The sequence below is a fragment of the Fragaria vesca genome, linkage group LG6, assembly GCF_000184155.1.
Source record: "Fragaria vesca subsp. vesca linkage group LG6, FraVesHawaii_1.0, whole genome shotgun sequence".
Taxonomy (NCBI): Eukaryota; Viridiplantae; Streptophyta; class Magnoliopsida; order Rosales; family Rosaceae; genus Fragaria; species Fragaria vesca.
Genome location: NC_020496.1, coordinates 37,073,986 through 37,093,464, shown reverse-complemented (window position 1 = coordinate 37,093,464; position 19,479 = coordinate 37,073,986). Strand labels below are relative to the sequence as shown.

Sequence of the window (19,479 nt, the reverse complement as noted above, 5' to 3'; positions counted from 1 at the left end):
GATTCAAACGAACAAGAAGTATGCACCTCACCATGATTCAATCCTCCACGTTCATCGATTATTTTCCCACATTTTAAGGCAATTTGGATTTGATTTTACTGTCATTTCTATACACAATCGGATTTAAGTAAATCAGGGTTAGAATGTAAATTCCTTAACAACATGAGCTAGTCTGCTATATATGTTAGAAAACAGTCCACATTGATCTTATTTCATGATTGCAAATATCCTCACAATCTACTTGGCTGCTTCATTTCACTATTTGTGTTGAAACATTGTTTTGATTTCAAAGAAATTAATAATTAATTTAGAAAAATAGCCCCAAACATTATAGAATACCATGAAAGTCATTAACATAGCATTCATGTCATAACAATCAAAACATGGCAACATGCTTACACTGATCTCCATTGTATCTAGTAACAAATTAACAAACTCAAAAATTGTAAAAGTAACTAATTATATGGTTATTACTTGTGCCCTCATTCATATGCTACGCATATAAGCATCACAACAACAACATAAACTTTTTTTCAGACTTAAAAAAAAGAAAAAAAAAAAAAAAAACTAACGCGGGAACCAAAAACTTAAACTACATAACTACCCTTGCACAGCTGGACGGCTGGACCTCATCTTGTGTGGCGGGCAGTGAGTGGCCACAACCCGTCCGACGTGGCACCAAAAAGGTAAAGAGAAAAACGATGAGAAGCTCGTGAGCCGTGATCACAGGCACGTGATCCGAAACCAGAGACTGATGATAATCCCCCACACCATTTCTCTCTGTAACAAACTCTTGAAATTCTCACACTCCAAATTCTACTAGAAGAAGAAGAAGAAGGATGTTCACTCTGCAAATTCTTCCGAGTTGCAGAGCTCCCGATCGCTCGCCGCCGCCGCCGTCATTGCTCTGCGGCGGCGGAGCCTCCTCGTTTTGGGGGACGACGACGACGGCCGTCGATTTCAGCGGCGGATCCAGAGAGGAGAAGAAGAAGCTCCTGTTGCGCCGACGGACGGTCAGGATCGTCGCGATGTCGTCGTCTTCTTCGAATACTTTCAAGATGAACTTGAACGAGTACATGGTCACTCTCGAGAAGCCGCTCGGGATCCGCTTCGCGCTCTCCGTCGACGGCAAAATCTTCGTCCACGCACTCAAGAAAGGGGTAATTTCGACATTTCATTAGCTTAAAGGTTCTCACTCTTTGACTGTGTGAGTGATTTGGTCCGATTTTGATTTTGATAGGGGAATGCGGAGAAGTCCAGGATAGTTATGGTGGGCGACACTTTGAAAAAGGCCGGTAGTTCTTCTGACGAGAGGCTTAGTGAGATCAAGGACTTTGGTGATACACAGTACGACATTGCCGTTTTAACTTTTTACTTTGATTACTTAGTGATTGATAGCATTTTGCTAATCCATAATTGAGCAGTAAATCCAAATTTGCACAATTTACCTCACTTGACACACTCGTTGGCAATGATCAATTTGTATTTGATTTGTGTTAAGGAAGTTCTGTTGAGTAGATTTTTGAAGTCTAGAGTTTATGAAGAAGTATTGGTTGGTTGAGAATAGACAGAATAGTCTTAATGCACTGAATGAAATTTATGGCAGCGGACAAACATTTGTTCTTCGCTGTGCATGTGATCAAATTTCGGCATTGACTTTCCAAGGTGTTGAATTAGTGTTTTTTAAGCCGTGACAAACTTCTTGGACTATCTTGCTATCGCAATGAACAATTTGTATCAGATTCAACTTATGGAAGTTCTGCTGTGTAGATTTTACTTCGAATCTGAAGTCTAGAGAGTTTTGAACAAGTATTAGTAAGTTGAATGTACTAAATGCTGGATTTGGAGCATAGCATTGTTTATTGAAGGGAATTTATGGCAGTATGACAATCATTTTGTTCTTCGCTGTGCACTTTTGATCAAGTTTCTGCATTTGCCTTTCCAAGCTGTTGAATCGGTCTTCTTTATACTCACATAAGCGGTGATACACTTCTTGGATTAGTTTGCTATTGCCACAAACAATTTGTATTTGATTCAACTTTAGGAACCCTTTGTTCTGTATTGGCATTCTGTTTAGTAGATTTGACTACATATGTCCATTGATCTGAAGGGTAGAGTTTATGGGGTAGGTTAACTGTACTACATGCTGGTTTTGGAGCAAACATTTTCTTTTTACTGTGCATGCGATCAAGTGTTTGCATTAGCCTATTCAGAATTTTGAATTTGTAATTTAACTGTGAAGGTTGTCTGTTCATTGTGGTTTTTGTTTTTATTTTTTCAGTCTTTGGTTTCTTCAGGAAGATGCTGAAGGAGAAGGCAGGATCTTATAGTCTTGTTCTTGAGAGGCCATTTTCTCCATTTCCAATTCAACAACTGCTTCTTATGAATGATCTTGACAATCTATTCAATAGAGGTCGAGTTCCTTTTGCAACTTGGAACAATTCTGTATTGGCTTCAAATTTACAATCAACTGCTGGAAGCAGTGGCAGTTCTGGTTTTGTCACGTTCTCATCAAAGTTTCTGAAACCACAAGGATGGAATTCCTTGATCGGAAATGGTCATGTTCAAGCAAAAGTGCAGAGGAACACTACTGCCCAACCCATAAGCCAACTGGTTTGTATTTTGTCCGAAGAGGAGCCTGGAGATGGAGAATGGGCTTACGGAAATTTTCCACTAGAAGAATATATTAAAGCACTTGATCGATCAAAGGGCGAGTTATACTATGATCACTCTCTTGGTATGCGCTATAGTAAGGTGTGATATTCATCAAATTCTTCTTGCCACTTGTTTAAGAACTAGAGAATGGATAGCATTATAATCTTTTCATAGGTTATAGTTTATATCTGATTTCTGAAAATTCTAATTAAACCGCTCTTTATTTCTGTTGTTCATTGTCAGATAACAGAGCAAATATATGTCGGGTCATGTATACAAACAGAAGACGATGTGAAGGCATTGTCAAATGCTGCGGTGAGTGGTTCTATACCTTCTATTCAAAGCAAACCGAAATCTCTGTGATGAATGTGAGGGGAAATTTGAAATCAACACAATATGCATATTCACATTCCACACTATCAGCTTCTATCAAAAAAGATCTGTGAACATTCATGGTCACAAAGGAAATATCTTCTGAAGCATTTGCAACTTAACTTGTTTATTAATTTATTTTGTTCTTTCTTTAACTGCTATGGATTTTTTCATACAGGGAATTACTGCTGTACTAAATTTTCAAACTGGAACTGAGACACAAAATTGGGGAATCAATTCTAATTCAATAAATGAGTCATGTCAGAAGTTTGATATTCTGATGATCAACTATCCTATAAGGTAAATTAGTAAAAGGTTCTATGCAGTGTTCTATTTATTGCTGAAACACACTCACCGCTTCTTGCTTCTGAGGTCATCTCTATCTTTGGAGCAGTTTGCCAGCATCTGTTGCATTTCTTTTTCTACAATCATTCCATCACATAGTACACAATGTCAGCTCTTTGGGGATTTTTTTTTATGTTTCACTTATGGGACATTTTCTGGGTTTTGGTTGAAATGTGCTTTTGATATCATTTACTTTTCATTAGAGGGGGAATAGATTCTAGATGTTGTTGTCTTGTAACAATGCAGAATGCAATGCTTTAATCGGTTAGAAGATTGCTAGTGTGACCTCCTAAAATGTGTGCTTCTTTTGCAGGGATGGAGATTCTTTTGATTTGAGGAAGAAACTACCTTTTTGCGTGGGGTTATTATTACGTCTATTGAAAAAAAATCATCGTGTTTATGTCACTTGTACCAGTGGTTTTGATCGATCTCCTACTTGCGTGATAGCATACTTGCATTGGATGACTGATACTTCTCTTCACGCAGCGTATAACTTTGTAACTGGGTTGCATTTATGTAGGCCAGACAGGTTTGTCTCACCAACCACCTTGTTTGTTTGGTGTTTAACTATGATTTTGAATTGTGAAAGACTGAAAGTTTACTTGAAATCTAAATGCAGGCCGGCAATTGCTTGGGCAACATGGGATCTTATAGCTATGGTGGAAAATGGCAAACATGATGGACCTGCAACGCATGCTGTGACCTTTGTATGGAATGGACAAGAGGTAAGTGACAACTTTCAGTATTCTTTAAGGCATATCTCTGTGTTTCTGTTGGTGCTTACTGTCTCCTTCATGTCTTGCAACAGGGGGAGAATGTAAATTTGGTTGGAGATTTCACGAATAATTGGAAAGAACCAATTCAGTTAAATCACAAAGGTGGATCACGATGGGAATTGGAAGTTAGACTTTCACAAGGAAAGTAAGTGTAGAGCATTCTAACGCTGGTCACCTAATTGTCCCAAGGAACAAATAGGAGATCTAATGTATCATGTTCTCTCCAGGTATTACTATAAGTTCATTGTCAATGACCAATGGCGACATTCAACATCCTCCCCAGCTGAAAGGGATGACAGTGGGAATGTCAACAATGTAATCATAATCGGTGATACAGCCAGCGTGAGACCTTCTGTTCAACAACAAAAAAAAGTTAGTGCATCTTACGTATTTCTCTTGGTTTCCTACTTTCCTTTCATATAAACTTGAATGAAGTGCCTGACTTTGTGCACGTGTTTTCTCTTTCATTTAACACGATTACTGGACTGCTTTAGTTGCTTTCAGTTCTTACAATAACTCTTCATATTTCTAATAGACAGTTTTACCTAAGCAAGTTTATTGAAAACACTCAACAAAAAGAACTTCTGCATATATAATGTCAATATCACAACATAGCCACTGCTTGTACTCCGACAGAAGAACAAAGTTTTAGTATATAAGAAATCTTTGTTTAGATACTGATTGTGGAGTATATTGTTCTTTCTATATGATTCCCGTCACTTATGGAGCGGGTTTGTATCTCATTGTTTCAGGATGCCAATATTATCAAGGTGATTGAGAGACCATTGACAGAAAATGAGCGCTTCATGCTGGCAAAAGCAGCTCGTTGTGTTGCATTTTCTATATGCCCCATTAGACTGGCCCCAAAGTAAGGTATTATTTCCTCGGCACCCACCGTGAGTATACAATTTTTGAGACTGAAAAGTACCATGCCAGTTAGTTCCTGCTGAGTCGTAAAAATAAGGCATTCTGTTAATGTAGGCATTCCTATAATTATAACTTCTTGAGGTTATGTCTGTACAACAAAATTACACAAGTCGTTTGATGCAGAATATCTATGGACGCCAGTTAACATCTAGGACAGATGTTATAAGGATGTCAACACTATGTTTGAAATGTCGACATGTTAAGTAATCACTATATTGTTTGGCAGAGCTTATAATAGTTTACATGTGCTGAACTTGAGCACACCCCCTCCCCCTCTCTAGCTCACCTTGTATTCCTAACAATCACTCCGAGCTTCATTCCTTGAATTCCAGTTCAAGGCAATGACCAAAGAGGGATCCTATTTCCCTAGGTTTCGATACGATACACTGCCTTGATAAAAAACCGATCCTCATTTACCAACCCACATTGGCCAACCAATTCTATGTCAAATCTGAGGGCCAAGCTCGTCATACTACATTGCCATTCTCAGGCTTACTTCTATCCGTCGTAAAAGCTTGCATTCGCCTAGATGTGATCGAAATGTAGAGCGACTTGGCATCATGAGTAGGACAACGTTTTTTTCCCGATAACAATGAGCAGGAAAACGTTAGGTAAAACCACTTGATGTATTTCCCTGTGTTTTATTTAGATGCACAAGGCAATTTCCAGCTAGAACGATAGGACTTGCATTTCGAACTTTCTATCCTTGTTTGTTGGGCAACTTGTGCATCAAAAATGTGTCGATTAATGATTGTTACTCTTGAGTGGATAAAAGTGTTTATCTATACAACAAGAACTTTCAAGTTTGAACCTCTTGAGGGCTACGAAGCCGACACCCAATTTCAAGGTCGAAACTCTTGAGCACTTTCATCACAATCCCGACGGGAGGGCACTCAATGACTCAAAACTTGAAAACCACACACACAATTGAGACGTGAGAATTCGAAGTCGAAGTCGAATCCACAGTGCTCAGTAGCTAGCATCCACGAGAACCATGCTTGAGGATAGGACGTTATCTCTGAAATGCATCACCCATTGGGTCTCTACTGTGACACGTGACATGTCAGCTATTTAATCCCCTTAATGTGATGTTTTCCGATCCTTCTAACTCCAAGTTTTGGCTCTTGTGGTGTATATGCAAAGCACACAAGCTCACTTTATCTACATTGTAAGCTACGAGAAGTCGAAGAATATGTGGACTCCTGCATTTGCAATATCAACCATCTACAAGTACCTCATATCCTTGAAGAAATATGGATAAGATTCTGACCAAGCACCAAGTAAAAAAGCAAATTTGAGTGGGTATAACCTAGAAGTGAAGCCCCATGATTGAGAATGGTTGGTCACATTATAAATTTTCTGTCTCCTTAATCGACCAGTCACCAACTATGGAGACTAAGTTTAATGAAGAATTGGAATGTATCCACCTCGTTATTGAACTAACAAGTATGAATGGAATGCGTCTAACTCATCTATACACTACGTTATACAAAATTTCACGATTAATTTGGATCCATCGATCATAGGAACCAATGGCATGATGCATATATGAACTCGTGAGACGGCCAATGCGGAAACTTCTCGTGGTAAACTGCCCCTTTCCCTCTGCAAGCAGGTCAAGCAATATACTCGAAGATATTGGATGAGACGACGATTGATCTAAGACCATGCAAGTGGCAATAAAGGAGAAATTGAGTGATCTACAACGTCCAAACCTCATCCATGGAGGTTAGAAGCTCTCATTCACCGAGCTTTCACTTTCGTTACCATTTTCCGGAACGGGCAGTCAATATATGTGGGAATTGGTTCGATGAGTTTGTAGTAGTATAAAGCCAAGGCAAGAGCAAGGTCTGTTGCTCACAATGTCTGCGACTTCTATTATCAACAGTGTTCGCCTCACCACATCCGCCTCCTCCTCTTCCGGCCTCTCTCCTTCTTCCCAACCTAACTCATTCAACCCCAGGAAACCTACATTGTTGCGTGTTGCCTCTTCCAGATCTCCTCCTAACCTCATTCAAAACAAGCCCGTTTTCACCGTTCCGTCTCCGGTTCCGGTAACTTTACACTCTTCCCCTTCCTTGCTTGCTCGCTCTGGTTTACATTTTGAGCCATGCATGTAATGTACAAAAAAAAACTGTTACTACCCTAACCCTAGTAGGCATTGAAGCTGAAGTGTTCCCATATATGATTCTGCTTTACACTTGTTTGATTATCATCTGCTTGATCATTTTGGCATTGGATTAGTGTCACGCAGCTAGTTTCATACGTGGCCACTAGACATTAATTCACGATCTCTCTGTTACCTCACGACTCTACCATTACACATGAGTTGATCACACGTGTGTGGTTTGGATTCAAGATACAAATTACACTTGTACAAACTATGAACACTCGATTAGTAATTGTGGGAAAATGAAAGACGATTGCTTATATTATATATAAGATCGAGCTAAGCTAAATGCATGAAAGGAGGCACTAGCCAGCTTGGTCGAGTCCTTATTATTCAGTTTCATATAGAAATTGAAGGTAGGTTGTATATGTTCTGCATGGACGTTAATTTTGAAACGTTCTTGTCCCATATTAAACCTCTTGCATATTTCGGTTAGCGAAAACGGCTCGCATATATCATATACGTTTCGGGATCACATTGTTATGAGCATCCTGTATATTGTTTGGTGAAATATATATTAATTAAGTCCTTTGTTTACAATTTGGCAACATTTGTAGGCCGAAGATATGGGAAAGAACTACGAGGAGGCCATTGCAGCTCTTCAGAAACTTCTCAGGTCCTTTTCATCTCTGCAATTTAAGGGTTGTGTGTGTGTATATATATATCCTACTTCTCAAACACATAGATGATACAAGTATGATATATTGTATGAACCTTGTTAATTATAAGAAGCTTAACCCAATTGGGTTAAATGTTGCAGTGAGAAGGATGACCTGAAAACTGTTGCAGCTTCGAAAGTGGAGCAGATTACTGCTCAGTTGGCAACCGCCGACGCCGGCAGCAATCCCTTTGATCCCGTGGAGAGAATCAAAACCGGCTTCATTAAATTCAAGAAAGAGAAATATGAGTATGCACCATCTCCTTTTATCTCTTATATATTCTAAGTCACTTGGACGACCAAGCCTTTTGTTTTGATCACAATGTTTATTTCCAAATAATTCGCAGCACAAACCCAGCACTATATGGTGAACTTGCCAAAGGTCAAGCTCCTAAGGTATGGATAATTTCCCCAAAAAATGTACTTTGAGCATCCGGGTAATCCATGTTTAATAATCAATAACATAATTTTACTATTGTTATTGTAGTTTATGTTGTTTGCATGCTCGGATTCTCGGGTTTGCCCATCCCACATTTTGGATATGCAGCCTGGTGAGGCTTTTGTTGTTCGTAATGTTGCAAATATGGTCCCTCCATATGATAAGGTATACCTACAAATCTATCCACCACAAACTCATTCCCATCACCCAAATTTTTCTCTCCCAATTCTTAACTAAATCATGATCTCCGATTTCCTCGGTTAAACAGGTCAAGTACGCCGGAACCGGATCGGCCATTGAGTATGCTGTCTTGCATCTGAAGGTACTATACTCTCTAGAGGTCTTCTTTCTTCTTTTGCTTAAATTTTTCGGTTCTTATATAATTAAGCTTGTGATCATGTATGTAAACATAGGTTTCATATATTGTGGTGATCGGACACAGCGCTTGTGGTGGAATTAAGGGACTCCTGTCATTTCCAGATGATGGACCAACTTCCACGTAAGCCTTTGTTAACGTCTTGTTAAACCTTTATTGCTTATTAACTTGTTTTCGACTAAGAGATATATGCATGAACATTTATATGTGCAGTGACTTCATTGAAGACTGGGTCAAAATTGGTAGAGCTGCCAAGACCAAGGTGAAGGCACTACATGAAGGTGCTTCATTTCCTGAACTATGCACTCACTGTGAAAAGGTAAGTAAGCATAGCTAGCTAAACAAAGCTCGTTTGAGTCACTCCTTCATAAATTTTTTTGATGTGCCACTGCGAATCGATTCCTTTGACATTGTTTTTGCAAATGCCAAAAACATTTCAAACTATTAATTAGTTGCACAATTTTGATAGGAACAAATAAAAATGTTTTTGTAGTTGTATCATGAGCAATTTTATGCAGTAATCTTTCAATGTTCTTTTGGAGTTTGAATGTGTGCGTGGATTGTATGAAATTTCGCAGGAGGCTGTGAATGTTTCCATTGGAAATCTGCTGAGCTATCCTTTTGTAAGAGACGGGTTGGTGAACAAGACCCTCGGATTAAAGGGGGGCTACTATGACTTTGTCAAAGGAAATTTTGAGTTGTGGGATGTTGATTTTGGCCTTTCTCCAGACTTCTCCGTATGAACACTACATTCATATATAGTTGGTTCCAATTTTCATCTACAATTGTACTCTTTATTTTAATTTTTATGTTAAGTACAAATAAATAATATAACGGAGGTGATCACTGTGGTTCTCCTTGTATTACTACTTCAAGTTTCTTTTGGTTGGAAATAAATCCAATAAAAGTTTAGTCATATTGAATACTGCAATTTTCTTCTTTGTCTTTTCTTGTGTTAGGTCAAAGATGTGGCTACGGTACTACATTGGAAGCTCTAGAGATGATTGATCAAATGTTGCGAAGATGTCATGTGGCTAGAGCTCTCAATTCATGCCGATCTTATACATTGCGCATATAATTCATTTCATGCATAGATTGGGATATAAAGACGAACAATTAAGACATCCAAATTCTTCATGTTTCTAGCTCGCTTCGATCCAGGTTGTAATGACTCTATGTTGCAAAAAAATTGAATCAAACATAATTGAAAGATTACATGACATTCCTTCACATAAAAAAACATATAACAACATTTGTTCAAACATGTCATATTTAAAAAAAAAACTCAACTATTTCTCCCAAAGATGTCACTTCTCTAACTCTCGCAAAAACAAACATTGCATATTTGAAATCTCAAAGATTTCATACAACAATTGAAATTAAGAAACATGGATAGTCAAATCAGTTTTATCTCTTCCAAATTAATAATGTAATTACCATGTTTGACCATCATTACTAAGATTCCGTTAATAAAAGTGAACGTATTTTCTTAAAATCATGGGGTTTTTTGTATACTTTGATATCTCACGTTAGGGATTCGCAAGGATAAAATTAAGAGATTAATAGATTAAGGAAAAGAAGCAAAAAAAAACCCCCTAAACGGAAAAGAAAATGATATGTATCCCAAATTAAGTGGGTAAAATATTATGGTAAACAAAAAATCAACTAACGTTGAATAATATATATTTGTTATATTGACCCTATATGCTTGTACTTGTCAACAAGTATTGCGCCCATATAAAAGTAAATCGTTGCGGTCGTAAATCTACGTCCTCTTTGTAGAAACTAAGGTTTAAGCGAGAGATATATATAATGGCATGGTGTAAGCGGCAATGTCTTACAATCTTGCAAGGTTTTGCCACTAGAAAAGCAGCAATCGCGGCAGCTACGTCAACGTTGACAAGAAGCTGAAAGAATGAGACGAAAAAAATGATCATTTTTTCAGAATTTATAAAAAGAAATGCTTCTACTATAACATCATTTAAAGGCGAGGAGAAGAAGCAGAAAGAAATCATGGAAAAAGTAAGCTTCAAGTCTATGTCTCTCTACTTCTATTTCAAAGAGTGCTATACAACCAACAATGTTTATGTTATTCAATCCATCAGATTAAACCATTTGTTGGCACCGCCGGTACATATTGGGAAAGAGAATATTAGTCTTCAATCTCTGCTGATTTATTGGTTCTAAATCACACGCAATCAAATTCAATAGTTAAACGAACAAAGTTACAGCCGAAGCAGGAATCAAAGTTGATACACGCAACCAACAATCAATATTGGTGCTACAATCATGAGTTTACCATATTTAATTTTTCGTTTTCTAATGAAGATAATCCCACATTAATTAGGTCCATAATTTTTGATTAGGAGATAAAAACGTTTGGAAGAGAATCCATGACTTATGAATATTATTCTTTCTAGAATTCTTCTTCCAAATTAATAATATAACTACCATGTTTGACCATCATTACTAGGATTATGTTAATAAAAGTGAACGTACTTTCCTAAAATTATGAGATTTTTTTGTATACATTGATATCCCATGTACGTCAAAGATTCGCAAGGATAAAACTAAGAGATTAAAAAGTTAAGGAAAAGAAAAAGAAAAAGAAAACTCTCAAAGGAAAAGAAAATGATATGTATCCCAAATTAAGCGGGTAAGATATTGTAGTCCCTATGCAGAAAAAAATCAACTAACGTTGAATTATATATATTTGCTATATCGACCGTATATGCTTGCGCTTGTCAACATGTACTGCCCTTATAAAAGTAAATCGTTACGGAGTCGTAAATCTACGTCCTCTCCCTAGAAACTAGGGTTTAAGCGAGAGGTATATATATAACTGCATGGAGTAAGCGGCAATGTCTTACAATCTTGCAAGGTTTTTCCACCAGAAAAGTAGCAGCCGTGGCGGGTACATCAACGTTGACAAGAAGCTGGAAGAAGGAGACAAAGAAAATTAGCATTTTTTCAGAATTCATAAAAAGAACCGCTTCTACTATAGCACCATTTAAGGGCGAGGAGAAGAAGCAGAAAGAAATCATGGAAGAAATAAGCTTCAAGTTTATGTCTCTCTACTTATGTTTCGATGAGTGTTATACAACCAACAATATTCATGTTATTCGATCCATCAAATTAAGCCATTTGTTGTCACCACCGTACATGGCGGCGATGATCTGAATAAATTACAGAAAATTGCTTATAGATGTGGACCGAGAACGATTGTTCCTAATCTTATGAGCACTGGTGTTGTCGGCTCCAAATCCAAAGTTATGTTCGTTCATGGTGTTGTTCCGATAGACACTACTGCTCATATTGTACAACACTCTTTAAGTAAAGAAGTATGTTTGTTTGAGACAGATCCAAGCATAGATCTGAATCCGAGTTTGCAGCCCTCCCAAGTGTTTAAGATTACTAGGCCTGAATATATTCTAAGAGAGGTGGACAACAAACTATATTGCTTCGAATTCAATGGTTGTTGTGACGTTTGTGACTCATTCAAGGTATTTGAACCATTATAGGATGAATGGTTGCCTCTGGATGTGCCTCCTCTAAAATATCCCCACAACTTCAATCATGCAATTGCAGGCGCCAAATTTCTTGTATGGGGCAGAGATCAAACTTGAGCGTACATGTTTAACGTGATCAACCCGAAAAATGGATGAAAAGAATTGGACCCTTGTTTGGGAAGCTATATTCCCTCTATTAATGCTTATGATCAATTATTTGTCAAGTTGAAGTCTGGTCATGGTCATGATAAAAGTTTCCTAATGTTCTCCATTAATTTGGAAGAACCTGATAAAGTTCTAGTCTCCCACATGTCTCATGCATGTGATTCCTTGAAATTTATGGAACCTCTCCAACTGCAGCTGCCGAAAGTCAGGTCTCCAAAATCTAATCGTCCAGACCGATGAAGGTTTTTCTATTTGGGGGGTCAAAAAGTTGGCATCGTTTTCTCCTGTGATAACCGTAAACATAATTATGAAATTTGTGATTATTTTATCCCTCATGATGATGATGATGATGATGACAACGATGACGACGATGACAAAGATGATGACCACAATAATGATGATAATGGTGGTTGTTATGGCCCTGATGGTAGTGATAAGGCGAGAGTTCTTGTTATAATCTTTGAATACGAAATTGCTGAGGAATCCATATACATCAAATACAAGTTGCTTAGTTCTCGTTGTCTTGAATACTCTACCAAGAATCATGGAGAATACCAGACCTATAGTTCCTTCTTGATAGGTGCTTGTGTTGTAAAATTAATCATGTGTTTTGTTGTTAGGTTTTGTCTCTATTTTCTATCATAGACTCGTTTTTTTTTGTCAGTTCTACCATAGACTATGCATAATGATTTTAGCTAGTTTTTGACCCAGGGCTTCAGTTTTGGTTTTTGATCTAACTCTGATCCTTCGGTAGTTTACGATCATACCATTAGCTAAGTTTATTCATACACAAAAGTTCTTGTGCAATGAAAATTTCTCGGAACCAACATGTTTAATATAAAAAGTGAGTGAAAGTCTCAACCATGCAGAATTTTAATTTCGATTCCAATTTGGCTAGCTAGACAAGCCAATTTACCATCCATAATCTCTATGGGCGGCACTGTTTTTGTGCACACTGCTGGTTCTATATCATATATATGCATTGAACTACATATAAAACATAGGGGGTAATTACAATTATGCACAAGAGAACCGCACAAGAGAACAAATAACAATCCATCAGATACATCATATATATGCATTGAACTACATATAAAACATAACATATGGGGTAATTACAATTATGCACAAGAGAACCGCATTATCATCAAGCTTGTATATATAAGAACAAATGGCAATCCATCAAATATGTATGGCATTTTAGATACACCAGACTGACCATTTGGTAAGTCATGACTCGTCGGCCTTAATTTGGTCTAATAACAACATGTATTATTTCTTTCTGGTCACCAAGCAACACCCCAACAATCACCTGAGTTTGAACACAACATGCAAGGTCGCATCAGTTTTGCCGATCTAAAATCTCCAATAGAGACTAGAAATTTATTAAACTAATCAACCATATAAACAGAGAAATGTGCAGTACTGTGTACTAACTATATAGTGAACACCATTAAGATTGGTGTGTGTTGATCCTATAGACACCAATGAATGGTGTGGGATAACAATAGACACGCGGCATAAGGGGAAGTGTTCTAGGATATTTCATATGTGTGCCTTGGTTTTATGTCATCAGGATATGTAGTTGAAATAAGACTATGTATTCATTGTCGTTACCATATTGGTACTTTGTAATTCCCTATATAAATGACTCATATCAATAAATAAGATGATGATTCTCTTGCTATCTTATTCTGTACACTTTATACTTCGTCAATAGAAAGTCAATTTAATGACGTTAGGATATGAAAACATCATGAATAATTCGTGACATTTTTTAAACGTTAATTTCTTAAACACCATAAAAGAAACAAAGACGGCGTTTCTTTAACGCCATAATTTTATGCATCCATGACGTATGTATAACGTCGTAGGAAGAAACTTTATTATGGTTTTATAATTTGGTGTACCCACATGACCTATTTTTTCGTTGGCACATAGTGAACTTCAATTTGGTTTTATAATTTTATGCACCGTGTTGTTTCTCGGCTACCCACAACCGTCTAAGCCCTCTCCGAGTGGGAGAAAGTCTCCCTTCTTATTGATCCGGGTGTCGTCCTCCTCGACATCGCTTTCGTCCCCAACGACCCCAAACACGGTACCCCCAACTTCACCTTCTCTCTTTGCATTGTGGTTATGAGGAATTTGAGTTTTTTTTTTTAAGGGTTAGGTTTTCTATTAGGGACGAGGCAAACACTTTTGAACGAAGGACATTTAGCTTATATCACCATAACTCATGTGGCATGGTACAATAGTATGATTTTCTCATCAGTTTGTGCTTAGACACCAAACTAATTTTGTTTATAACTCAAGAAAGTTCAGAAAGAAATTTTAACAAGAACTGAATAATAAAATGAAAATAAGGATTGGGATAAGTCTTACCTATAGTCGAGGAAAGAATTAACCTATCGTGTCTGTGATTAAATGCAGAAAAATAGCTTGCTGTGTTTTATTCTTCATGTACCTTTTAAAATCGAACAAGAGTTTAAGGATTGCTGGTCTTGTTCCAAGGTAAGGTAAGGACAGCTGGTCAAACTTTATATATCAGAATAAAATATGAACTGGCTCTACAGTTTCTATGACTACTGAATTTGTCTGCTTGGTTTTTGACCATATATGTGTTTGTTTCCTTAAAAGTTTTGAATGGTTAGCATTATTGTATAATATCTTGAGTCTGATTATGGTGTGCTATAGGAATATTATCTTTTTTTTTTTTTTTTTTTTGGACGAAGAATATTATCTTGTTTAATGTCTTATCTTTATCTATTTGGTATATAGCAGGTGTTGGTATTCTCCACCAGTTCCAAAGGCAGCCGCTGCTGACCTCCATCATTTCCGGCCATTACACTCTGGTTTAGCTATTCTAAAGCAACTTGTGTTGTCTATTTTCTTTCTTTTTAGCTTTCTTTTTAGTTTTCTTTCTCTCCACTTACATATACATGAATTTGTAAAGAAGCAACACTGATGAATGTATTGCATATTAGTATTTCTATAAAACATTGAGTTTTGTAAATATGATGTGTGATTGTTGATTTTCTGTATTTAATCAAAAATTCAATGTATAATTTTTTGTAAAAAAAACTGAAAAAATATTCATAAACTTTCAAACCCCATTAAAACGCTATACAAAAGACAACGTTAAGGGATGGCGCTAAAAAACGCCATGAAATACATTCCATGGTGTTTTTTAAACACCCTGGATGTGTATGTTTGTACTAGTGGTCATTGATTGATTACATATAAAAACACTTCCTAGCTCTAAAGAAACTACCCGTCTCCATCAACCAAGACAAGGCGAGTGAAGTCCCTCCAAATTAAGAAAATGGATGCACAATTCATCAGAGTGAACAAAAAAACCAAATAATGGTTGCAGAAGGCTAAGACAACTTTAAGCAATCGCATAGAAAATATATAGAGATAAAAACAAACAACAAAGCTTATAATTAAGTTTAAAGCACCTATTCAGAATTTTTTTAAAAAAAAATAAATAAAGTTTACAACACATGGGCACCTATCAAGATTGAGAATTCGGTTGGAGATTCTTCTTCTGGATCTTTGGCAGAGTATTCAAGGCAATGAGAAGTAACCGACTTGTATATGATATCCATGGATTCCTCAACAAATTTATATTCAAAGATTATGACAAGAACGCTCGTCTTGTCACTATCATAAGGGTCTTGATTAATAACATTACAAGAGCTACCGTTTTCATTATTATTGTGGCAATCGTCTTTGTTCTCTTCATCGCCATCTTCCTTCTCTCCATCACTGTCGTAATCAGAAAAAAATACATCATTATTGTGGCAATCGTCTTTGTTCTCTTCATCACCATCTTCCTTCTCTCCATTGTTGTCGTAATCAGAACTAGATACATAATAATCAACATAACTAGCCTTATCATAATCATTTAAACAGTCATTGGAGAAAACAATGCCAACTTTTTGACCCCCTAGATGGAAAAACCGACATCGATCACCCTTGATTTTTGGAGGCCTCTTTGTCTCTGCTGGTAGCTGCAGAGGTTCCAAAGGGTTCAATGAATCACATGTCTGTGACATGTGGGAGACTAGTACTGTATGAGATTGTTTCAAGTTAATGGAGAACATAAGAAAACCCCCACCATCACCATGACCGGATTTCAACTTGACAAATAGTTGATCATAACCATCGATAGACTGAATGTACCTTCCCATACAAGGGTCTAATTGTGTCCATCCTTTTTTCGAGTGGGTCACGTCAAACATGTACACTCCGTTCTGATTTCTCCCCCAGAGTAAGATATTGGTACCTGCAATTGCATGAATGAAGTCATAGGGATACTTCCGAGGAGGCACATCCAAAGGCAACCAGTCATCCTGTGTTGCGTCAAATACCTCGAATGACTCACAGTCACACTGACTATCGAAACGATACAGTTTATTATCCACCTCCACTAAAACAGGTCCAGCTCTACTGATCTTGAAAACTTGCGAAGGCTGTAATTTCGGATTTGGATCTATGCTTAGATCTGTCTCAAACAGAGAAACTTCTTTACTTAGTGAATAATCGTTACTTTTCTCCATTTCAACAACAACAAAACCACCAGGAAAAATAATTTTGGAGCCGATGACACCAGTGCTTCCAGGTTTGGGAACAACAGTATCCGGTCCACATCTAGAAGCAACTTTTTGTAATTTCAGATCATCGCCGCCATGTACTGGTGGTTCTAGCAAATGACTTAATTTGATGGATCAGACAACTTGAATATGCTTGCGGTCGCAAGTGCTATCCACGAAGCATAAGTATAGGGACTTGTGCTTTAAGCTTTCTTCTTCCATGATTCCTTTCTTCTTTATCTCCTCTGCCGCACTTGATGCTAGAGTAGAAGAATTTTTTCTTATAAATTCTGAAAATATGCTAATATTCTTTGTCTCCTTCTTCCAATTTCTTGCCAATGTTGACGTTGCTACCGCGGTCACTACTTTTCTGGCTGCTAAACCCTCCAAGATTGCAAGACAATGCCGCTTACACCATGCCATTATTTTCGATTTCTCAACGTTGGTATTCACACTAATTTGCCGATATAGCTAATATATAGTTATATACCATTAACCTTTTTTTTTATAGGAATATATACCATTAACGTTAGTTGATTTCTTGCCACATAGGGACTACAACATAATCTTACCCGCTGAATTTGGGATATGAATCCTTTTTCTTTCCCTTTTAGGTTTGGGATACCTTCTTCTGAAAGAATTAGAAAAAGGAATATTTATTCCTAATTCTCTCATAATTAAGTAATTACCTTCTTCTCTAATTAAGAATTTGGAATATCCTTGACAGGGATATCAAAAGATACAGAAATCCCATGATTGTAGAAAAGTTCAATTTTACCTTCTTCTATAATTTACATTGATCGCCCTAAGTAATGAGAGCCGAACATGGTAGTTTATTATTAACTTCTTTTTGTTATGATATATTAGGCAAAGCGATCCAAACCCATGTATTTGCTTGTCTAGCAATCATAAGTCGTAACAAAAAAAATATGATAATTTCCTTGAAACAAAGAATATAATATTCATAATGCATCCATCTAGATCTCTTCCGACGATTTTATCAAAAATCATGAATCTAAATGTGGGAATTCGAAATCCTCGTTAGGAAACTGAAAACAAAGAATATGATATTTTCCTTGAAACAAAGAATATAACATTCATAATGCATCCATCTAGATCTCTTCCAACGATTTTATCAAAAATCATGGATCCAATTGTGGGAAATCCTGGTTAGGAAACTGAATATAGTAAACCCATGATTGTAGCATCACTGCCCACTAGGGTATCAACTTTGATATCATTCTAGTGATTCTACCACTACGGCTTCAACTTTGGGCAAGAATATAAATGACTCTTCTTGTGCTCTCTTAGAGTGTTGACAAGGAAACTGATCCCTTTGATCCATTGATTGGGATGACATAGTAAAGATTACCCTTGGTGCAGCTAAGCAAGGAGACTTGTCTTCAGGGAACAGATGTGCAATTCTACAAGTAGGTCATGGCATCAGCCTATTGTTTCTACCTATTGATGTTGTGGCTTGTTGACAATTTGAAGTGAAATTGGCTGAATGTAAAACTAATATTGGCTTGTTAATATAATACTTCAGTTCCTGTCCGTAATTATAAAAGGATATAATACAGATAAAATGAAGGAGGCCATCAGAATAACGATGTCTACCATTGCACTAGATAAGTGATTAAGCACTCAAGTTCACACTGTATCATGCGCTTGCACACTACTTATATAAACTTTCAAAACCACGACGACTACTACTTTGCAATATAATTACTGATAGATTACCTATGTTAATATCTACACAAGTATCTAACTATATATCTTCATGAACATGCTTGAAATCTAGGCCTAGTCATTCTGGTACCTGACTGCCAAGAAATTTCTTTGAACCATGCAATCTAGGCCTCCAACAAGTTCCTGTCCTCCTAAAACTAAACAATCTTTGGCTGTTTGCCTGTTTATAAGCCTTAAATAGCATCTATGAGAGGGTACTAGGATTTTGAAGTGGGTACTCTTTGATGAGAGATCCTCAGGGGCTAGCATTTACCGAGAAATAAGAGAGGGATGCTCACTACTGATGTGTTCTTCCTCAGCAACTGCGCGCCACTCAAGAACTACAGGTTTCATTACTATAATTCCTGACTAAGTTTTTTGGGTAGTTAATTAAGCATGGATCAGTTTCCTACTTTCAGCTTTTGGGAGGTTTTGCATTGACACTGTTGTTTCAATTTTAGTTAAATGTTGACATCTTGATGTTTCTCTTTCTTTTTCCAAACTAACCCAAAGATAGGTTATCAATGCAAACCCCCAAAAATAGGTATAAAGCCTTCGGTACCTTCTGCCCTTTGTTTTGTTCACTCTGATGATTAAAGTGTGCACCCATTTTCTTAATTTGGAGGGCATCCACTCCTACATGCACATATTGATGAAGACGGGTTTTAGATTCATGGCATGGTGAAAAGTGTTGTTCACTACTACGGATACACTATATATATGTCTTTAATTTCTTTTTCGTTGTGATCCTCTCTCTCTCTCTC

At 37.1% G+C, this 19,479-nt stretch overlaps 2 protein-coding genes across 3 annotated transcripts; both read left to right on the top strand.

Moving 5' to 3' along the window:
* The first annotated feature begins 747 nt into the window (after positions 1 to 747).
* LOC101294692 (phosphoglucan phosphatase LSF1, chloroplastic-like) lies at positions 748 to 5,020 on the top strand. The gene is made up of 10 exons (XM_004306298.1): positions 748 to 1,160; positions 1,241 to 1,347; positions 2,298 to 2,754; positions 2,899 to 2,970; positions 3,206 to 3,327; positions 3,686 to 3,901; positions 3,992 to 4,097; positions 4,181 to 4,293; positions 4,376 to 4,520; positions 4,901 to 5,020. The coding sequence occupies exons 1-10, from the start codon at positions 840 to 842 to the stop codon at positions 5,018 to 5,020; spliced, it is 1,779 nt and encodes a 592-aa protein (XP_004306346.1). The 5' UTR covers positions 748 to 839.
* A 1,893-nt stretch (positions 5,021 to 6,913) lies between these two features.
* Positions 6,914 to 9,716, top strand: LOC101295839 (carbonic anhydrase, chloroplastic-like). 2 transcript variants are annotated; one of them, XM_004304575.1, is made up of 9 exons: positions 6,914 to 7,129; positions 7,803 to 7,861; positions 8,006 to 8,152; positions 8,251 to 8,299; positions 8,391 to 8,507; positions 8,611 to 8,664; positions 8,756 to 8,841; positions 8,932 to 9,037; positions 9,297 to 9,642. In XM_004304575.1, exons 1-9 carry the CDS (start codon positions 6,938 to 6,940, stop codon positions 9,459 to 9,461), a joined length of 975 nt encoding a protein of 324 aa, XP_004304623.1. In that variant the 5' UTR covers positions 6,914 to 6,937; the 3' UTR covers positions 9,462 to 9,642. The 2 variants fall into 2 exon arrangements, with proteins under 2 accessions (XP_004304623.1, XP_004304624.1); XM_004304576.1 differs by lacking the exon at positions 6,914 to 7,129 and adding an exon at positions 9,678 to 9,716 and having other exon boundaries at positions 7,717 to 7,861; positions 9,297 to 9,455.
* The last annotated feature ends 9,763 nt before the right edge of the window (positions 9,717 to 19,479 follow it).

Coding starts and splice junctions, on each gene's coding strand:
- LOC101295839 (XM_004304575.1), top strand. CDS start 6,938: ATGTCTGCGACTTCTATTATCAACAGTGTTCGCCTCACCACATCCGCC. Junction 7,130..7,802: donor CCGTTCCGTCTCCGGTTCCG/GTAACTTTACAC, acceptor CAACATTTGTAG/GCCGAAGATATGGGAAAGAA. Junction 8,300..8,390: donor CCAAAGGTCAAGCTCCTAAG/GTATGGATAATT, acceptor TTGTTATTGTAG/TTTATGTTGTTTGCATGCTC.
- LOC101294692 (XM_004306298.1), top strand. CDS start 840: ATGTTCACTCTGCAAATTCTTCCGAGTTGCAGAGCTCCCGATCGCTCG. Junction 2,971..3,205: donor AGGCATTGTCAAATGCTGCG/GTGAGTGGTTCT, acceptor TTTTTCATACAG/GGAATTACTGCTGTACTAAA. Junction 4,521..4,900: donor CTGTTCAACAACAAAAAAAA/GTTAGTGCATCT, acceptor TCATTGTTTCAG/GATGCCAATATTATCAAGGT.